At 38.1% G+C, this 22,303-nt stretch overlaps 1 protein-coding gene across 1 annotated transcript in view; it reads right to left on the reverse strand.

The window, feature by feature from the left end:
* Positions 1-4,082, reverse strand: part of PKHD1L1 (PKHD1 like 1) — a 190,671-nt gene extending 186,589 nt beyond the window's left edge. The window contains exons 1-2 of the mRNA XM_036765700.1: positions 4,010-4,082; positions 1,307-1,396 (exon numbers count right to left, since the gene is read on the reverse strand). Of these exons, the coding sequence (XP_036621595.1) occupies positions 1,307-1,396; positions 4,010-4,082 (163 nt within the window). The remainder of the gene's footprint in view (positions 1-1,306; positions 1,397-4,009) is intronic.
* Positions 4,083-22,303: the final 18,221 nt, after the last annotated feature.

Genomic DNA, 22,303 nt, shown 5'->3' on the forward strand with positions numbered 1-22,303 from the left:
AAGCAGAGAGAACAATTAGAAGCTATTTCAATAGTCCAACTTTGAAGTGATAATAACCTATACCGGGGTGACGGCATTTTCAGAAGAGACAAGGGGGCATATACGAGAGATGTTATGAAAGTAGAATCAACTTGGAAACTGACTGAATATGGGGAGAGTAAAGGACAAAGCCTAAGTCAAGAGACTGGGAGGATGGTAGTGTCTTCGACAGTAATATGGAAGTTCGAAAGAGGGGAGAATTTTCAGGGAAAGATAATGAATTTGGTTTTTGATGTGGTGTTTGTAACTAAATAGCTAACTATTTCTTCCAAGTGGAAGGACAACTTACAATACTTCTCAAAATTCCACATTAATTTTAAAGAAAGACAAAGTAGGATATTTTGTTGAATTTTAAATTGTTTCTTTTCCACTACCTAAAAAACCTTTAGAGATGAGAACTGAACTATTTTTAGCCTTCAGAAAGTACAGAATTGAAAGAATGAGGAGGGAAGGTTAGGAAAGAAAAGCACATTTCTACCTGCTTCTAGGAGCCATTTATTCATTCAACAAATTTTTACTGGAAGCCTATTATATGCTTGCACTGTGACAGACAATATGAGGGATACAAAAAAAAGGCCAAAAAAAATAACTTTGTTCTTAAGTAAAAAATGATGTTCAAGAGGTTAGATAATCAAGGTGATGGGACAGAGACAGGGTAAGCAGTTTGGGGAACTTTCTTTTCACTTTTTCTCCTTCAACCCTCCCCCCACCCCACCCCCGGCCAAAAGAAAAAAAGCCTAGTGCTTTTATTTGGCATGACAAAAATCCCACTTAATAAATGAAGTGACAAGTATGAACTCTTCACTTATCCAGATCCAGGCCTTAGATCCAAGCAAGTAATTAAAAACAACAACTTAGCTGGGCAGTTTCCCAGGAATTCTTGGAAGGTTGTTGATCAGGAGGCTAAGGAATGGAATTTTACTTTGCTGGCCAGGTAGAGAGAACAGTCAATCAATAAATTAATCAGGAAGCATTAATTAAGTGCCTACCATAGGCCAATGCTATAATAGGTATAGAGATACAAATATTTCAAGCCCTCAAGGATTTTACATTCTTAATAAGATTAAAAAAATACACTGGATAAAACTTAAATACTTTAAATATATAGAAATACATATCATACAAATGAATACATACACATACATCCATATGGATATAAACACATATTTGTATGTTCATTTGCACTCATGGCAATAACCATGTTTAAGGGATATACACATGCATTCTACCTTAAAACTGGAAACTAACAAACAAAAAGGAAACATACCTTCTCCTTTGATAGTCAGTCGTGTTGCTCCATTTATGCTGCCATATTTAGGTAATATCTCCGTGACTTTAGAAATAGTCTTCTGGCCATCTGAAAGGTAGTCAAATGATAAGAAAGTAAAAACATAAAGCACAAAACTCCTATCATTCATCAGTATTCTGATGCTTATGTTGTGTAGTAGAGCCAGATAAGAGAAAGGATCACCAAGATTATAGAACTGGCAGGAAAGGCAACTAAATATTATTGCTAGTTTTATTAGTATTTACTGGGTATCTGAAAGATATTTATTTTGACTTAGTAAATAATAGCACCTAATGATCATGGAAAATATATAATTTTAGGCTCAGAATTAGTTACTCATGCAGTTAACACTATGTGCAGAGCATTGTTAATAGTTATAGTGGGGATAGAGAAATAAGCAAGCATATATTGAGTCTTCTGAGTGCCAGGCATTGTACTAGACACTGGGAATACAAAGACAAACAAAACAGTCCCTGCTCTGACATTCTACTGTACACAATTCTTCATTATTATTAACTGACAAAAAACAATTATTAAATAATATTTAATTTCATATGACACTGTTAGACAAAATGTCTTACAATCTTGTAACATAACAAAAAATATGAAAATTTTAAGGATAAGAAAATATTGGGGTGGGAAGTGGAAAAAGTAACTATGAGATTACACAGTCAAGTCAGGGTAGATTTAGAGATCAACCTTACCCTCACATAATTTACAATATAATTAAGATGAATCTGGATAAACATCTGTAAAGTGTTTGGCCACAGCAAAAGACATGCACAGATTTAAAATTGCATGCATACATAGATAGATGTATGTACACACATACATACAAACACACACACATATATATATTTAAAATCAGAGCTTCACAAAAATGAATAATAGTCTAGTCTCTGTGAAACTTTTTCTGATTAGAAATCTTACCTAAAGTTTTCACAGAAGAATGCAATTTAATTTTAGTTTTGGGGAGGGGTTGGTATTGGATCTGAAATTTCATTGGCACAGGAAGAATAACCTCTACCGGTATAAGCCAACACTTGCACCAAGGAACTTCTAGTGTTGCCAAGGACATTGAGAGTTTAAGTGACTTGTGTAGTCGGAAGGAGGATTTGAATACAAGTCTTCCTGACTATAAGGCTGTATATCTACCAAGTTTTGTATGTACTAAATTTTACATGTATACTAAGTTTCAGATCTGAAAAACATCATGGACATTGCCACAGGAATTAAAAGAAATTAGAAATCTAGAAGAAACCTATCATTTTTTAAAAAGCAGGCTTCAGGAAAGTAAGCATAGCATTTTGTTGCTGTTACTGCAAATGGGAAGATAATACATGAGAATCAGGTGAAAATGTCACCAGTACTATGACCTTATTGTAATACTTTACCAAATTCATAGTTTAGAAATAGGGGCAATTTTACAAAAGGCTGAAAGAAAATGCCATAAAAATTGTTAAATGTTTGGAAAATGGGACATAAGAAAAGGGTAAAGGAACTGTAATTAAGTAGTTTAAGATTAGGAGAAGGCTATGTTCACTACATATATATATATATATATATATATATATACATATATATATAAATATATATATATATAATACATAATATATATCAATGTATTCAATGAAAATAGCCAAAAGGCCTTTATTCCTTGCAGAAACCTCTCTCCCTAGCTCCTTTTCCATGCCCTAAACACATACCTCTTTGCCATTAGAATTCTAGAGCTGCTTAAAATATGTTTATATCTCCAGACAATGTACAGTCAAGGATAGGAAACCTAGTACTTGTTACTATATCTTATCTAGCCCAATAATGTGTCTCAAGTTTATTCTTTTACAGTTATCTGGCTCTGCACTTCACTCCAATTTCTTATCTCATCAGTTTCTTCCCAGACCTCTCCCTGGTAACAGTCTGAGGACACTAGGCAATCTGCCCTGTTGGCACATACCCCACCTCATTGCTCTCCAGTGCTTTTGCTAGTTTACCTTTATTGGGGCATAAGGGGCTTTGGAAGTGTGCCGGACAAAATATTCCAAGCCAAACCTACAATCCCTGGTTGCTCTCTTCCCTGGTGAAACAATAGGGGAAAATTTAGATAAATCAATTACTAAAATGAAATAATTAAAAACCTAACATAAACCATCTCTGTCTTGAGCCTTCAATCTATTGGAAAAAGCCCTGACTGTGGAGTCGGAGACCATAAGCCCAAGTTCTACCTTGATGACTAATCTCCGTGTGATCTTGGGCAAGTCACTTAATTTTCATGGGTCTCAGTCATCTGTAAATGTAGAAGTTCTGCTACATGGCCTCTGGGGTCTTTTCCACACTTATATCTATAATCCCCTCCTGAGCTTTACTCACACTCCCTCCTTCCCAATAGATGCTCCCCCCGCCCCCTCCACCAATGCCTACAAAGCTGGTAACCAAGTTAAAGTCTCAACTGTGCCCCAGACACCCCACCAAATCTTTTTTCTCCTATCCTTTCTGGCTTCTCCAGGAGTTTTCTCTGGATTCGGAACTTTCTCTTTCTGGCAGTGTAGGTGCTTGAAAGTTTTCACTTCTCGCCCGGCGGAGCTGGGACTGTGTTGGGGGTTAGGGAGAGGAAAGCTAGGAGGGGTCGTGACAATAGTACGTCCACGTTGCGGCAGCGCCCACCCCGTCTCTCTACCGAGTTACCTGTGCCATGCTCCGCCGCGCTGAAGAGCAGTGCCAACAGGTACAAAGTAGCGCATACGCCCTGGCGCCCCATGATCTGTACTCAGGAGTTGCTGTTAGGGACGCTGCTGGGGTCTTCGCCCCGAGCTCCCTGGCAGCCTCTGGCAGCTGGAATAGCGGTTCTCCAACGAGTTCCACACCCAGGACCTAAAGCACACCAACTGGGATGTTCTCACACCCTCCCAGACACTGGCACGCTCACAAATAGCCCGCCCCGCCCCATTTATGCTCCCACCACTTGCTAACCCAACTACCAACAAACAGCTTGTGCTGATAACAAAGCTCTGCAGATCCCCAGGGAAACCGAGCCCAGCCCGTGACACACTATCAGTTCTGTCCTGGCTTACCCAGCAGAGAATCAATAGATACTGTTGCTCTTAATTTATGTTGCATTGTCTGTTCGCTGCCTTAGTTGTCTATGTTGCTTTCTTTTTAGGTCCTGCAACTGCAAGCTTTAATTTTAGCTCTGCTGATAAAACTGTTACTAATCATCCATAGGGTCTTCCTGGACACATCCAAGGCACAATCTGCACCTATTGGCTCATATAAGTATTTAGCAGTATAAGAGACTGGTATAGAGAGACCATAGTGTATTAATTAGAGAACTATACTCACCGTCAGGAAGAGTGTGTTTTGAACCCTCCTCTAACACATACTGGCTATGTGGTCCTGGGCAAGTCTTTTTTATTTTTATTTATTTTATTTTTAATTTATTTAATAAACACGCATTTCCTTTACACAGTATAATAAAAAAAAGATGATTGCACATGAAACTGCAAATCTATTATGTACAACTTACTATTCCTTTTAAAATATGGGCAACTCTCTCCTTTAATCCTTAAGTACCCCTCAGATCAAAGGTAGTAAGACACTGGCCCTAACACATCAGAGTTCAGTATGAACCAAATAAAAATATAACTGGGAAATATCCAATGAAATAAATAAAAATACAATAGAACATAGATGTTATTAATATGTTTTTTAAAAATGTTTTTATTTATTTCATTATATGTTTCCCAATTATGTATAAAACATTTTTAACATTCACTTAAAAAATTTTTGAGTTCTAAATTCTCTCCCTCCCTCCTGCCTTGAGAAGACAAGCAGTATGCTATACATTATACATGTGAAGTTGTGCAAAATATAACATTGCATGTGGTTTTCTAAATTGATATGCAGCTTGCAGGGATCCTTGTGTATGGTTTAGTGACCCTCCTTCCTCCTTTCTATTTGAGTTTGATATCACTGCCGCAGATAACATTTTCATACTAGAATCTGCAGAGGAGGTAGAGATTGGCATTTATAGAGGGAGTTTCATGTATACTAATGAAATAACCGATCTTAAAAAAATGAACTAGTGCATTTTGTCATGCTTCTTTGTATTGGTGATATTTTAATTATCTTGTAATACATATGAATGTAGGAGATCTGCAAGAAGAATGGGATATTTACAAGTGAATAAAGTAAATGAAAGGAACTATATGACCTGGCCACCTTCTTCTCTGCAGTTGTGATAGTTCTAGCCTAAAACAAGAAAATGATACCACAGAGATCCTGGCTCTCCCTGTTTTCACATGCGCGGCTTTAAAGGGAGCGAGAGGGTGGTTGCTCTTTAGAACTGATCAACTGCCTGGCATTCCTGATTGTGGTAACTGACTGGTGTAATTTCTTGACCTAAGACTCTTAAGGGAAAATAGGCTAATAAAGGATGAAGACTTTTCAAGAACGAAATTTTGAAAACTCACAAATTATCTTGACATGGATTAGATAATTTCTATGGTTCCCCTCTAACACTAAAACCTGTGACATGGTAAAAAACTATAGAATCCCATTTGGAAGGGACCTCAGAGGCCACCTAATTGAATTTATATAAATGAACAGGAATTCTTTCTATAATATCCCCAAGTGGTGTTCGAGTCTCTTTTCAAAGATCTTGAGGAAAGAAGGAAGCTATTTCCTCCTGTGGCAATCCAATAATTTTTCTTACATTGGGGCTACATCTATCACTCTGCAACTTTCACCTAAAAAGAAGTGGAACAGTGGGAAAAGTGGAAGATTTGGAGTCAGAGATTCAGAATTTGGTTATAAATCCTGACTCTGCCTCTTAGTTCCTGTTTGCTCTTGGATACATCACTTTTATCTTTCCTGGCCTCAATTTCCTCTTCTGCAAAATTAAGGGGCTGGACTTAGTGACTCTTTCTGTTCTAAATCTAAGATCCCACTATCCCTTCCTGCCACTTTGTCACTATTATCACAGAAACAGTAGGTGGCTATACATGAGTGAGGAGCATTTTCTTCATCTCATAGTTTGTTGTGGCTAATTAATTCATTCTTCATCAAGTGGCTGGCCTCCTGGAAATGAAATCCTTTATACTTAGGAAGTTTCATCCTTGGAAAACAGTTTTGGTCTGTTGCTAGGGCCCAAGTTTTTCCAACATGGTAGTACCTGCTAGAATTTATTCTTTGCTGGCATTCTATTTATGAATGCAGGGTCACCTGTTACAATAAGGCATCAAAGTAGGACTTTGGGGAGTTATGGGGGAATATTGTTTTAAAATGGGTTTCTGCATCAGGGAATAGCTTAAGATCATTGAATATACTACATTATTTTTGTATCATTATATTTTATTCTAATTTGGCATTAGCATTCCTCTTATATTGACTTACTTCTAGAAGAAACTTGAATGAATTATCTACTTCCCATCATGGAAAAGATTCTTGCAAAGTTCAATATTTTACAATTTCCTTTTCTTATCATGAAAACCAAAGAGAATTTGGCAAGTCATGATAATTCCCAGTAGGTTTAAGGTTAGAAGTGACCATATCAGATACTTTTGGTGGCATTTAGTAAGCATTTAATAAATGCTTGCTTATTGACTCACATGCTACATGTAGTAGTAAACTCCTACATTTGACTATAACATGTGATAGTAAATACTTATATGGTATTTCCTTGGAATTTTGTTGTTCGATTTTGTTTATTTATTTATTTTTAATTTATGAAATAACATGAGTATTTCCATAATATAGTAAAAAAAAATTTAAACAATGACTGCACATGAAACTGCAAATCTATTATGTACAACTTGCTATTCCTCTTAAATATATAATAAAGTCACACTGTAAGTTTTTGTTTGTTTGAATGAACTCTGTATCACTGAGTTAATGACAAGGCAATGTTTTACTTGTTCTATTTTCCCATGTCTTCTAGTGATCAAAACTTCTGCCAGTCTTGTAGCCTGTGTAGGCCTGGTGACATTATCTCACTGTCCACACTCCACAACTTGGCTTTTAACGAGTGACTTTTTCTCCTTTCTCCAGATCCCAATCTTGTCAAGGAGAAGAAATATTGATAAAATATTACAGCGTGTGATTTAATAATTTATTTTTAGCCCCACCCTCATAAGAGAGTTTATTTTCTGCAATCTTTTCCCTCAGCACCCACAGACTTAGACTGTAAATAATTCTGTAACTTCAATAATGTAGAATTAAAATTCAAGAGATTTTAAACCTCTAAGTTTTTGTAGAGGTAATCATCATTATCTCCTCCCAGTCTTCCTTCTGCCTCAATCTTCTCTTCAGACAGGGTAAGGTTCACTAGCATATGTACCAAAGAATCATAGAAAAAAAAGGACAACTTTCACTCACCTTACTCAATGACAAAGAAATGCTGGAGAATATAAATGAATGAAAAAGATGGGGTTGCCTCTTTCCCCGGCTCACAAGTTTATATTGCTTGCAGATTCAAGGTGGATAAATCCCCCTTACAGCCCTGATTAGTTCTTTCTGCTCCAGTGCCTCATACTATGCTCATTGCTCCGGCCACAGCCTCTGGTCTCTCAGCAGGAGGTGCCACCATCTCACCTCTGGAAACTAGAATAGGAAAAAAAAACCATAGCAAACACAGGTAACTTCGCTTCAATCTGGTATCATGGCTCTGGCTCCAACCATACTCTTATCACAAAGGGATCGATGGAACCCCAGGTGGTGAAGAGAGAATACCAGGAATACAGAATGTCAGAATTTGCTCCACTAAGCTTCCATTATGAATTATCTTAAGCCTAAGGAAATTTAAACAAGCTGATTGAAAATAGAATGGGCTCTAGTAGTGGTAATGATCTAAAAGATTCCTCTAGAAACCTTCAAGGTTTGATGATGGCTTGTCAAGTGTTCTACAGTGGGGATTCGTGCTTCAGGCAGCACCTGGACTGGATTAATTGTAAGGAACCTTCTGACTCTAAGGCTCCATGCTGTGTGATACATCAGATGTCTAGAACCAATTTGAAGGTCTTCCAGACTTTATGTTTCCCATGTATATGTTAGTCGTCTTAAATTAGGTGATGTGAATTCAAGGATTAACAATTTTGTCAAAGATTGTTGCTCTTAGCACCTGGTGCTGTTTTACTGATTCATTAGGACTTAAGGAGCTGGTGGAAGCCTCAGGTGCTAGCAATAATTTTGAAATGCTACTTGGCAGGTGTTGCCCTTCTGATAAACCCCATGTAAGTGGGGTTTGCAAAAAATCTGCAAGTAATGCAAGTCTAGCTTTGTTACTTCAAATGCTGTTTTCATTTTACTGGGAAATTCTTATCAGAGCATTACTGTAAATAATAATAGGGGAGATGGATTCTCAAAGAACCTATGTGTCCAGAGAAGCCTTCCCCCACTCATGTCTTGGCAGCTGGCACTTTTTACTTCCTTCTTTCTAAATTTCTGAGTCCTAACTCTTGTAGTAGTAGTTGTGCTTACATGTTTTTTGGAAGAACTGACTCCTTTTAGGTGTCTACTAGTCTTTATTTCTCTGAGACAATCCTGGAAATGACTTCTGAGTAGCTCACTCTCCTAGAAGGTAAGACCTATAATGTTGAGCATGGTGTACTTGCATCAGAGAAAGTGCTGTGTTCTATGAAGAAAGCAGAGCTGCAGTAGCTCAAACATAAAAAACCAACCAAAAATGTGTAGTGTACAGATTTGGAGATATGTCCACCACAAATGTTCACATGGACTATTTGTGCTTGACTGGTAGTAAAGCATTCTGAGCTCATATAGGTCTGATCAGCCACAGACACATTGTACCTTGACTCCAACATAGTGATGTCATTTATGTCTTTTTTTGAATGAAGGACCAAATACGCATACTACTATTTATCAGTTCTTTCTCTGTAGGTAGATAGCATCTTCTACTATAGGTCCTTTGTAGTTGATTTGAGTATTTATAACACTCAGAATAGCTTAGTCATTCACAGTTATTCTTTGAACAATATTGCTGTTACTGTGTCCAATGTTCTTTTGGTTCTGTTCATTTCACCCTTCATTATTTTATGCAAGTCTTTCCATGTTTTTACTAAAATCAACCTGCTCATTCCTCCTTATAGCACAGTAGTATTCTATCACAATCATATACCCCCAATTTGTTCAGCCATTCTCCAATTGATGGACATCCCCTCAATTTCCAGTTCTTTGCCACCACAAAGAGAGCTGCTATAAATATCTTAGAACACATAAGTTCTTTTCCTTTTCTCCTGATCACCTTGGGAAGCAGAACTAATAGTGGTATTACTGGGTGAAAGAGATATACAATTTTATTACTCTTTTGGGTATAATTCCAGATTGCTCTCCAGAATGGTTGGATAAGTACACAGTTTCACCGATAGTGTATTAGTGTCCCAAATTTTCCACATCCCTTCTGACATTTGTCAGAAACTAGGTATAGACCAGTATCTTGCACCATTTACCAAGATAAGGTCAAATGGATACATGACCTAGATATAAAGGGAGATATAAATAAATTAGAAGAACATGGAACATATTACATAAAGACTTATGGATAGGAGAGGAGTTCATGAATAAACAAGAGATAGATAGCATTGTGAAATGCAAAAATGGATAATTATGATTACATTAAATTTAAAAAGTTTTATACAAATAAAACCAAGTAACCAAGATTAGAAGGAAAGTTCTTTGAATTTGTCTATGTTTGAGACATTCTTGCCAGAATGAAACTTACTGCTGCTTCATACCTTGGCCATGATAGAACTGTTTGTCCTATCTAGGCTTGATAAAGATTTCTAGGAAGTTGAAAGAATCCTGGCAAAGCTATTAAGATGGTATTTCAAAAGGAATCCAAATGAACTCATCAAAACATTAAGTTCAAATATTTTTAAACTTATATTCTGGGAGAAAAAAACAACAACCCATCACCACTAGATTATAATGGAAACCAAGAGGAGACTTTATCTTCAACTGTGACAGACAACAATTAAACTAGTTTTGGAAACATCATCACCCACATCTAAGGGGAATTAGAAAGGCACAAATTAATGATTAGATAATTTAGTGCACTTAACTTTATAGTCCTTTCCTTTCTCCTAACACCCTCCATTTTTATTACAAAATTGATAATATTATACAAAAATCTGAAATTTTCCCGCGAAAGCCCTAAATACCTGGCGTCACCCTCAGAATCACACCCTATATCTTCTTCAACAAATGTTCTCTCTCCCCATCCCTTCTTTTTTGCCAGAGGACAGTAAGCCTGTACTTACAGATTAGGGCACTAGTACATTTGGCAGATGGTGGAGGAGGGGGAGAGAGAAAAATGGTAAGACAGGCAGTGTGGCAAAGTGAAAAGAGTACTGGCTCTGGCATCAGAAGACCTGGGTTTGAGGCCTACCTCTGACATGCTAACTAGGTGACCTGGGGTACATCACTAAACCAACTTGGGTCACAGTTTCCTTATCTGTAAAATGAAGGGGTTAGATTACATCACCTTTGATTTCCCCTTCTGGCCCTGGTTCTATGATCTTACAAGGAAAAGGAAAGAAGTGGTCAGACAGCTACATATTTCAGATCAAGGAGTATATATTTTTTACGATCCTGGGCTTTTCTTAAATGGAGTCTAGTAGCTCTCCACCCTAACATATCTAAATAAGGAATAAGCGTATGAAGCCCTCTTAATACCATTATTTAGTTCCTGCTCTGGGTACTGGGTACTGGGACCAACCCAGGCCAAACTATTTACCTTAACTAACTCTATGGTGTTATAGAAGAAAAAACTTCATATTTCACAACTACAGATTCATTTTTTTTGCTATCTCCTTAAACATCCATAATTTGATACTTCAATGACTCTCATTAGTATGGGTATTCTCTTAACTATTGGACAATCATAATCATAATCTATACTAATAAGATATTAACTCTAGAGCTAAATGAGACTTCTGAGGCCATCTAGTCCAATCCTTTTCATTTTATAGATGATAAAATTCAGGTTCAAGGTCACATGGGTAGTAAATTATAAGGGTAGGATCTGAACCCAAGTCTTCTGGCTGGAGCCAATGCTCTTTGCACTATACTATGAGACTCCATAACTTCTCACCCTCTAATTCTAGTTCACAACTTTCCGTAAATCTTCTGAAGAGGATCTAGTCAATGTGCTAAAGGTATTTTATGGCATATTAGATATTTCTTAAATATCAGAACAAAACTTCAGCTGGCTATCTTTTATCTCATGCTCTTTCCTACTGGTCAGCAATGGGGTCAAGGCCTCACTGGTTGCTTGTAGGGGGGTGGGGTCACAGAGGTGGGGCCTTGCAGTGCAGCACAGACTGCTCATTTGCCTAGGGGGCTGCTGGTTTGCAGGAGCATGGAGTCTCACTGGTGGATTGCCCCAGGCTTGAAGCCTTGCCACAAGCCCCCTGCTGTGAGGCTGGCTGCTGCTGCTCTTGGACCTCACTTCCTTCTCACCCCCAATGAGACAGACCTCTCCTCCTGTGCTGGTAAGCTGCTTCCCTGCTCCTAGGTCAATTCTGAGGTGGCTTTTCTAGTTGTTTGGAGAGGAAAATTTGGGAGGGCTTCAGAGGGTTCCTTCTTCACTCTGCTGGGGTGCAGGGTGTGTTCAGAGTTGCTTGTGTGACATAGGAGACACTGGCATAGGACCACTCAGCATGGCATACCCACATCAGAGAAGGTGCTGTGCTCTATGTGCAAAGCAGAATTGAAACAGCTCAAAGGAAATGCAGGATGCACAAATTTAGAGAATCCACCCCAAATGTTCCCATGGACTATTTGTGCCCAACCTGTGGTTGAGCATTCCAAGCTCATATTGGTCTGATCAGCCACAGTTGGACACCCTGAAACTTGACTCTAGCATAGTGATGTCATTTTAGTCCTCTTCAAGATCAAAGGACAACAACCAACCAACCAATCCATCCTCACTCTGCCATCTTGACACCAGAAGTCTCTTTACATTGTTGAAGTCATCGTGTATATTGTTTTCTTGACTCTGCTTACTTCACTTTGCCTCAGTTCATGGAGCTCTTTCCACATGCCCCTTATTTATCATACTTATCCTTTATTACAACATCATGATATTCCATTGCATATATGTACCACAATTTGTTTAGCCTTTCTCCAATCAATGCGAATCTACTTTGTTTCTAGGTCTTTGCCACCAAAAATGTTCAGTTTTTAACTTTCAACAAATTGTGGGACAGGATCATTCAATCTACAATATATTAACTGATAAGAAAATAGGCTTTTGGTATAACCATTATACCTCTGATCATTGTTATACTCTTTTTTCTCCTTAAAAAAAGAACTAAAAGCAGTATAAGACTTTGGTAAAGCTCTCATCAGTTTTTAGTAACATAAATAGGTACCAGTAAGGACCAAACTATAATCCTATTCAAGACCCCTCTTAATGTGTCATTGTATCTATGTATCCATTAACTATATCATAACACTGTTGCTAAAATCAGAGGAGGTGCAAATAGCCTTATGACAGATGAAATTTCCATCTTAAGAAGTGTAAAGAAGGTAATCTTTAAAATTTTTATTTAAAAGACTTAGCTATTATATGACTTACATGTATGTCATCCAACTAGATTATACCTGTTGGTGAGTTAGGGGAATGTCTACTTCAAGCAGGTGACGACTTCCACCAGTAGAATGGGCAGATGAGTACAATCTGTTCCAATGGCCATGAAGGCAGCTGAAGCAAGCTCTATAGAGTGCTTAGAGCTTCATCAGACACTGAAGACACCAAGGTCATCTGCTGTATCCCAGGCCATTGCCAGTTGTCCTGACTTTCGTCTTGCCACTACACTTCAATGGAAGAGAAAGTGAGACTGACAACTTTGTGCAACTTTGCCTCACTTAAATCCAATTCATGTGCAAATCAAGCTATCACCCATGATGTCATTCATCCTCTTCAGAAATGATGGGTGAATGAACAACAATAAGCCAATGGCATGAATTTGTCATCTCAAACCAGGAGTATGGAGGTAAGAAGCAGCTGAATCTGCTAATTATTGCCAGAAAATGCAGCTTAACAAAACTAATTATATTTATATAAATTTGAAATTGCATTTGTTAGACAATGTCCATCATTTAAATTGATGATACTAAAAAAGTCTCATTCAAGAGCTAATCCCATGTTAGCTACATGTAATAGCTAACATGTTCTCAGCCATTCAGAAAGAAAGTCCAACTCAAAGTTATACATTCTAGTATGGTCAAAGTAAGCAATTGGTAACATGACATTTTTTTCATATAAAAACAGGTACTTTCATGGGATTTGGCACAAAATTCTAGAGTCTTTATTAAATACTTGTCCAAATGCTTAGGGGACATTTCAGAGTTTCTTTTTGATGACAGCATTGCCATTATTTGAAAGTTCCCTTATGGCTCAACATCTGTGCAAAAATGTCATAGTCATCTATTTGAGCCAGAATATCAGATCAATCCCTTACACATCAGGCATATAAAATATTTTGGTCCCTCCTTCATCAACAATGCAGAATGGAATTTCTGGATTGCAATGGAGAATCCATCCATGAATTAATAATAATCTGATACTTGGCAAAAACTTGCTTTGGGCAGTTCATAGTTGAGAGAAGATGATCTAATTTCAATTTTTTAAAACTTATAGAATTAATGAAAATAAGAGAGTGAGTATTCATCTGAGGAAGGAGTGATATAAAAGGAAGATTCTCTTATTTTCCTACTATGGCTGGAGTAGGGAACTTCCCCAGCTCCCAATCTTCTCTCCCTTGCTTTTTAGCTTCCTTTTGTATATTAGGAGCTACTTGCCTATGCCTTTAAAACCAAATCACTCTGGTTCTCACTGATTGGCTAATAATAGGTCCCAGACTGAGCCTCACTTGCTCAGTGTTTGGGTTTTGATAGCTTAGAGAGAGTGTAAATAGCAATTGTTTCTCTTCTAGCCAGAAACTCTGAGGGTCTTCCCGTCTCAGATTATTTTGCGAAGGCAAATCAGGCTATCTTTTGCCTCAATTCTTTTTTTTTTTGAATTTTTTTATTATTTAATATTTTTAGTTTTCAGCATTGATTTTCACAAGAGTTTGAATTACAAATTTTCTCCCCATTTCTACCCTCCCCCCAACTCCAAGATGGCATATATTCTGATTGCCCATTCCCCAGTCAGCCCTCCCTTCTGTCACCCCACTGCCCCCCATTCCCTTTTCCCTTACTTTCTTGTAGGGCAAGATAGATTTCTATGCCCCATTGCCTGTATATCTTATTTCCTAGTTACATGCAAAAACTTTTTTTTGAACATCTGCTTTTAAAACTTTGAGTTCCAAATTCTCTCCCCTCTTCCCTCCCCACCACCCTCCCTAAGAAGGCAAGCAATTCACTATAGGCCACATGTGTATCATTATGTAAAACCCTTCCACAATACTCATGTTGTGAAAGACTAACCATATTTTGCTCCTTCCTAAACTATCCCCCTTTGTTCAATTTTCTCCCTTGATCCTGTCCCTTTTCGAAAGTGTTTGCTTTTGATTTCCTCCTCCCCCTATCTGCCCTCCCTTCTATCATCCCCCTTTTTTTAATCTCCTTCCTCCTTCTTTCCAGTGGGGTAAGATACCCAATTGAGTGTGTATGTTATTCCCTCCTCAGGTCAAATCTGATGAAAGCAAGATTCACTCATTCCCCCTCACCTGCCCCCTCTTCCCTTCCTACAGAACTGCTTTTTCTTGCCACTTTTATGCAAGATAGTTTACCCCATTCTATCTCTCCTTTTCTCCCTCTCTCAATATATTCCTCTCTCATCCCTTAATTTTATTTTATTTTTTAGTTATCATCCCTTCATATTCAACTCACCCTGTGCCCTCTGTCTATATATATATATATATATATATGTATGTATATACGTGCGTGTGTGTGTGTGTGTGTGTGTGTGTGTGTGTGTGTGTGTATTCCCTTCAGCTACCCTAATACTGAGGTCTCATGAATTATACACATCATCTTTCCATGTAGGAATGTAAACAAAACAGTTCAACTTTAGTAAATCCCCTATGATTTCTCTTTCTTGTTTACCTTTTCATGCTTCTCTTGATTCTTGTGTTTGAAAGTCAAATTTTCTATTCAGCTCTGGTCTTTTCACTGAGAAAGCTTGAAAGTCCTCTATTTTATTGAAAATCCATATTTTGCCTTGGAGCATGATACTCAGTTTTGCTGGGTAGGTGATTCTTGGTTTTAATCCTATCTCCATTGACCTCTGGAATATCATATTCCAAGCCCTTCAATTCCTTAATGTAGAAGCTGCTAGATCTTGGATTATCTTGATTGTTTTTCCACAATACTCAAATTGTTTCTTTCTGGCTACTTGCAGTATTTTCTCCTTGACCTGGGAATTCTGGAATTTGGAGACAATATTCCTAGGAATTTTCTTTTTGGGATCTTTTTCAGAAGGTGATTGGTAGATTCTTTCAATTTCTATTTTACCCTCTGGCTCTAGAATATCAGGGAAGTTCTCCTTGATAATTTCTTGAAAGATGATATCTAGGCTCTTTTTTTGATCATGGCTTTCAGGTAGTCCAAATAATTTTTAAATTATCTCTCCTGAATCTATTTTCCAGGTCAGTGGTTTTTCCAATGAGATATTTCACATTGTCTTCCATTTTTTCATTCCTTTGGTTCTGTTTTATCAAATCTTGATTTCTCATCAAGTCACTAGCTTCCACTTGCTCCAATCTCATTTTTAAGGTAGTATTTTCTTCAGTGGTCTTTTGGACCTCCTTTTCCATTTGGGTAATTCTGCCTTCTCCTCATTGGCTTTTTGGAGCTCTTTTGCCATTTGAGTTAGCCCATTTTTTAAGGTGTTATTTTCTTCAGTATTTTTTGGGTCTCCTTTAGCAAGTCATTGACCTGTTTTTCATGATTTTCTTGCATCATTCTCATTTCTCTTCCCAATTTTTCATCTACTTCTCTAACTTGCTTTTCCAAATCCTTTTTGAGCTCTTCCATGGCCTGAGAACAATTCATGTTTTTCTTGGAGGCTTTTGATGTAGGCTCTTTGACTTTGTTGACTTCTTCTGGCTATATGTTTTGGTCTTCTTTGTCACCAAAGAAAGATTCTAATGTCTGAGTCTGAATCTGAGTCCGTTTTCACTGCTGGCCATGTTCCCAGCCAATTACTTGACCCTTGAGTTTTTCGTCAGGGTATGACTATAGAGTAGAGAGTACTTTGTCCCAAGCTTGAGGGGCTGTGCTGTTGTTTTCAGAGTTTCTTCTACACAGCAAGCTCTGCCACACCAGTGCTCCTCCTCCCCCAAGAACTGCCAACCCAGACTGTGACTCAGATCTGAGCAGGCTCTGCACTCCTGCTGTGATCCACCACTTAATTCCTCCTACCAAGTGGGCCTGGTGCTGGAAGCAACTACAACTGTAGCTCTGTAGCTGCACCACCTCCGCTGTCCCCGGGATGGTGGCCGAACCACGAACTCCTTTCACTCTGTCCCAGAAGTTTTTTTCCCATTAACCTTCTCTGTTGTCTTTGGTGTTTGTGGGTTGAGAAGTCTGTTAACTGACACAGCTCACTGATTTAGGGCACTAGGGCCTGTTCCGCCTGGCTCCCAGTCTGGTTGGTCTGGGCGCGGCACTGTGCTCTGCTCTGCTCAGCTCTGCTCAGCTCCCAGCTCTGTGTGATAGACCTTACCCAGAGACCATCTAGGCTGTCCTGGGCTGGAGCCCTCCTTCCCTCTGCTATTTTGTGGGTTCTGCAGTTCTAGAATTTGTTCAGAGCCATTTTTATAGGTGTTTGGAGGGTCCTGAGGGAGAGCTTTAGGCCAGTCCCTGCTTTCCAGCCACCACCTTGGCTCAGATTTCCTTTTGCCTCAATTCTTACCTAGCTTTTATCTACTGAATGAGTGTTGTTTCAGACAAACTGAGGTTTGGGAAAGACCTTAGCTTAAAGAGGCCAATGTCTCTTACCACATCTGGGGCCATCACCACTTGTCCTGAACTATGTCTTGCCACTGGACTTAGATGACTCTGGAGGAGAGAGTGAGGCTGACGACTTCTTACAACTCTGCCTGACTTAAATCTAATTCATTTGCAAGTCAAGACATCACCTTCCTGATGTCATTGGTCCTCTTCAAGAAGGATGAACAACAATTGGTTCTTTCCTCATGAGATTGTAAACTCCTGGAGGGCAGGGACTGTCCTTCTTTTTTGGATTGTATCATCAGCACTTAACACAGTGCCTGGCACATGAGAGGTTCTTAATAAATGTTTATTTTATTGAATGACTTTACTCTAAGACCTCAAATGAAGGGGAATCCACTACCTACTTAGGTAACACACACTTTTGAGTAGTTCCAATTTAAAGGAAATATTTGCCTTACACTGAACCTAAATTTGCCTTTCTTCAAATCTATCCATTGTTCCCATTTCTATCCTCTGGGGCCAAACGTAAACCATGTGACAACCCTTCAAATTTCTGAAGACATCTATCATATCTCTCTTAACTCTTCTATCTTCCTCTTTAACTGTGCTCAACTCCTTCAGATGATACTGAATGTATTTGAGGCTCTTCACCAATCTTGTTGCTACCCTCTGTATACTTTCTAGTTTATTAATGTACTTTTTAAACTATGGTATCCAAAACTGATCAATACATCAGATGTGGTCTGACTATGGCAGAGTAAAGTGAGCCTGTTGTCTCTAGTTTTGCATACTATATCTATTTTAATGTAGACTGAGATCTCATTAGATCTCCTGGTTGCCATATCACACTGTTGACTCATTGCATTTGAAGTGTCCTAAAGCTCCAGATCTTGTTCAGACAAATTGCTGCCTATCCATACATCTGTGTCTCTCTGTCTGTCTGTCTTTGTCTGTCTGTCTCTCCCCCCTCTGTCTCTCTCCCTCTCTGTATCTGTCTTTGTCTCTGTGTCTCTCTCTGTGTCCGTCTGACTCTCTCTCTCTCTCTCTCTGTCTCTCTCTCTCTCTCTGTCTCTCTCTCTCTCTCTCTCTCTCTCTCTCTCTCTCTCTCTCTCTCTCTCTCTCTCTCTGTTCTTCTCTTATCTATCTCACCATATCTGACCCATCCATAGTCATATCACATCTCCTGAGTGATTTCCCCAAAGGTCTGTTCTGGGACTTCTCCTCTGTTTTTACATTGTCTTTCTTGGTTGCCTTATCAACTTTCATAGGTTCATTTGTAACCTTTATGAAGATGACTTGCAAATCCATATATCCAGTACTATTCTCTCCTGCTTTCCAGTCTTATATTACAAATTGTCTATCAGACATTTGAATTGGATATCTTGTAGACATCCCAAACTCAAAATAACAAAAACAGTATTCATTATTTTTTTTCTTAAAACTCACCGCCTTTCCATATTTCTATCAAAAGCAGCATAAGATATCAGATATAGCATATATATACATATATATATATATTGATTTGTTGAACTTCCTCCCCTCTTTCATCTTTGTTACAAGAGAAGATTTGCTAGGTAGAGAGGAAAGAGAAGTTTATTAATCAATCAATAAGTATTTATTAAGCACTTGCTATGTACTAGACATGGCACTAAGTGCTGGGGATTCAAAGAAAGGGGAAAAATGTTTATATGTATGTATTTACACATATATATGTATTCATACATATGCACAGTATAAATGGAAGATAACCTCAGAAGTAAGGTATTAGCAGAATGAGCAGATGGGTTTATTCAGAAATGAGTGTGATTAAAAAAAAATCAAGCAAACTTTAAAAACGTGATCCAATTGCTTTGAGAGTCATAGAATCTGAGATGTAGAAGGTAGCTGAGAAGTAATTTATTCCAACCTGCACCTAGAGCAGGAATTTTCTCTGCAATATTTCCAACAAATGCAGTACAGTGGAAAGAGCAGTGAAATCAAAGAAGAATTTATTGTGTGTATCTTTATAGAACAGAAATTGGAGTTAGAGAACTTGGCTTCAGATCCTATATCTGATGCTTACTGCCCATGCAACCCTGGATAAGTCACCTAACCTCTCTTGACCTCAATTTTCTCAACTTTAAAAATGAAGGCATTGGACCAGATGGCCTCTGAGGTCCTTGCTAAGCTCCAGACCTAGGATCCTATGATTCAGTAATCCTTCACCTGAAGTCTTTTAGTGATAGGCAGCTCATTATTTCCTGAGGAAACTCATTCCTGTGGACAGCTCCTGATTTTTAGAAAGTTTTTCTTACATTGTAGCAAAATCCAAGTCTCTCTAACTTCCAACTAAGGGATTAGAGGACCACGAAGATACCTAATTAGCTTCCACATATCAACACTTCAGATATTTTAAAGCAATAGCCCCTAATACATATCCTCTAAGTCTTTTCTTCGACATGCTAAACATAACCAGTTCCTGAAACCAATACACAGGGGGCATGGTTTCATCATTATCATTATTAAGCTTATTAATTAATGCAGGGCATCTAGGACTGTAATTTCTAGGGCACTTTTCTGAAATTTTGGTCTCATTTTTTCAGATCATCCCATTGAGTTTCACTATGATATGCTTCCATGTGATGGGAATTACTTTACTCCAACCTGTAAGCGTGCACATCAAAATGTCAGATAGTCAAAAATTACTTGTACTTCTTGTCAGTCTGCACTCTAAGCTGACCTAGTTACTGTCTTGGCTGCTTTGCTGCGACTGTCTGTCACATTGACATTATTTGTTTAGGCAAAATATTTGTTGTTATAGTTGCTAACTGAAGACGCAGCTAATAAATTTTACAAAAGTCAAGGGAACCTTTGTAACAACTATAGCACTCCTCCAGCAACTTAAGTTCATAGGATTTTATACCTGACATTTAATTACATAATCACATTTAAGACTCATAACCCCATGAGATTAGAAACATAGGCATCATCTCCATTTTACAGATGAGGAAACTGTAACTCAGGTTAAGTCACTTGCACATGGTAGCACAGTACCTAGTAAGAACTACTAAGTGTCAAAAGCAGAATTTGAATCCAGTTCTTCCTGAATCAAGACTAGCACTCAAGTCCAGCACAATTTTGTGCTTTTAAAGTTCAAAAAGATATTAGAGATCACCTCGTTCAACTCTCTCTTTTAACAGATGTGGTAACTGAGACCCACAGATATTAAATGACTTGCTCAAGGCCATACAAGTAGTAAATTACCAGAGATGGAATTCAAATAGATGTCCTCCAGCTGCAAATCCAATGTTCTTTCCACTTTTCCAGTATTTATCCATGGAATAGATATAATTGGTATAATTTTATGAGTCTCAGGTTCTCTAACCATACAAAAGCAAACACACTCGTGCACTCCTATAGGAAAAACACAATGACAACACTTCTTTACTCATGGCAAATGCATAATATAAAATTTGGAAAACGTCAAAGAAACATATCCTAATGGAGGAAATTGATCTGCCAGCTTGGATATTCTATGCCTCGATCTTTCATGCTTAAAGATAGCAGTTTTACAATTGAAGAAGCATCTGGGTGATGTAATGTATAGGCAGTGGACTTGGCATTAGGATGTTCTGAGTTCTGATCCAGACTCAGATATTTACTAGCTGTCTGTCCCAGAGTAGTCACTTAACCTCTCTGCCTCAGTTTTCTCTTCTGTAAAATGGAGATAATAAGAACACCTAAGATCTTGGATTGTTGTGAGGATCAAATGAAATAATATTTATAGAATACTTTGTAAACCTTGGAGAGTTAGCTAAATGCTACTACTATTATTATTATTATGTTGTTGTTGTTATTGATAGCATCTGGGGAGGGAAACTAACTTTAAACCTGAGGTATGACTCACAATCCTTTCACCACAAGGTACCATCTTTGTGTGTGTGTGTGTGTGTGTGTGTGTGTTTATTTGAGATTTAGACTCCACCTACTTCCAAAAATCATTTCACAAGACTTACAAAATTAAATGCAACATAAAATGAGAGGATCTTACATCTTCCACATACTAGCTATGTGTCCCTGGACAAACTGCTTAACCTTGAGCGTCACAAGCTACTGTCTCGAAAACTGTATGTTGTAGAGAAGTTGTCATATGACTTGGTAGCGAAAATTTCTTACTGGGAGCTCCATATACTGATAAAATCACATTTCCAGTTTTTTTAACTTAAAAAAACGAAATTCGAAATAAGAATAGCACACACACACACACACACACACACACACACACACACATACACACACACACAAACACAACCCAATAGCTAAAAGGAATGGAAAAATGGGTGTTACAAAATGAGCAATGAATTTAACTCTGAGTTTCTTGGCAGCTGAAGCCTAAAGGGAAATACATTGGGTTACAGAGTCTGATAAAAGACTTTGGCACTAAAATCCAGGAAGAATTTACTGTGTGCATCCTCATATAAAAGACCTTGGGCAACATAACAGCCATTGTCTTCCATGATCATTCTGCAAAAGACATAGAAAAGCTGCTTAAATGAACTTTAAAAAATAACAGCCCTCCATAACAGTTGAGAGCATCACATTAAATCTTAATGCAGTTGAAGTTCAGTTCTTGGGAGAGCTGGGATAACATGGGTCGGTTAGGTTGCTTTTTGATGATCTAACCATATGGAGAACTCTAGCTTGGGAGTAACAAGACAGGCTACAAGGGGAGGAAATGCTCCCTATCAGTTCCTTCTGGTGTTTCAGGATAAGTGATCTCCCATCTCAGGCTCAAAGCCAAAATAGAGATCCACAAAGAGATGTGTTTGTGGATGTGGTAGAATCTCCTCTAAAGGGTTATGTGTGCCATTGAGGTAATATCTTAACATCATGCATTTAGGGATGTTGGACATGGTATACATCAATTTTCATCTGGTTATCAATTTTTATCTCTTACCTACACATAGGCTGTCTTTTCCCCTGTCACAAAAAACTGAGACTCACAGAGTATCTGCAGGATATTCATTAATTGCAAGCTACCACATCATACTCAAAACTATCATTGTTATCTATCATTGATAT

This window comes from Trichosurus vulpecula, chromosome 1, assembly GCF_011100635.1.
Source record: "Trichosurus vulpecula isolate mTriVul1 chromosome 1, mTriVul1.pri, whole genome shotgun sequence".
NCBI classification, from domain to species: domain Eukaryota; kingdom Metazoa; phylum Chordata; class Mammalia; order Diprotodontia; family Phalangeridae; genus Trichosurus; species Trichosurus vulpecula.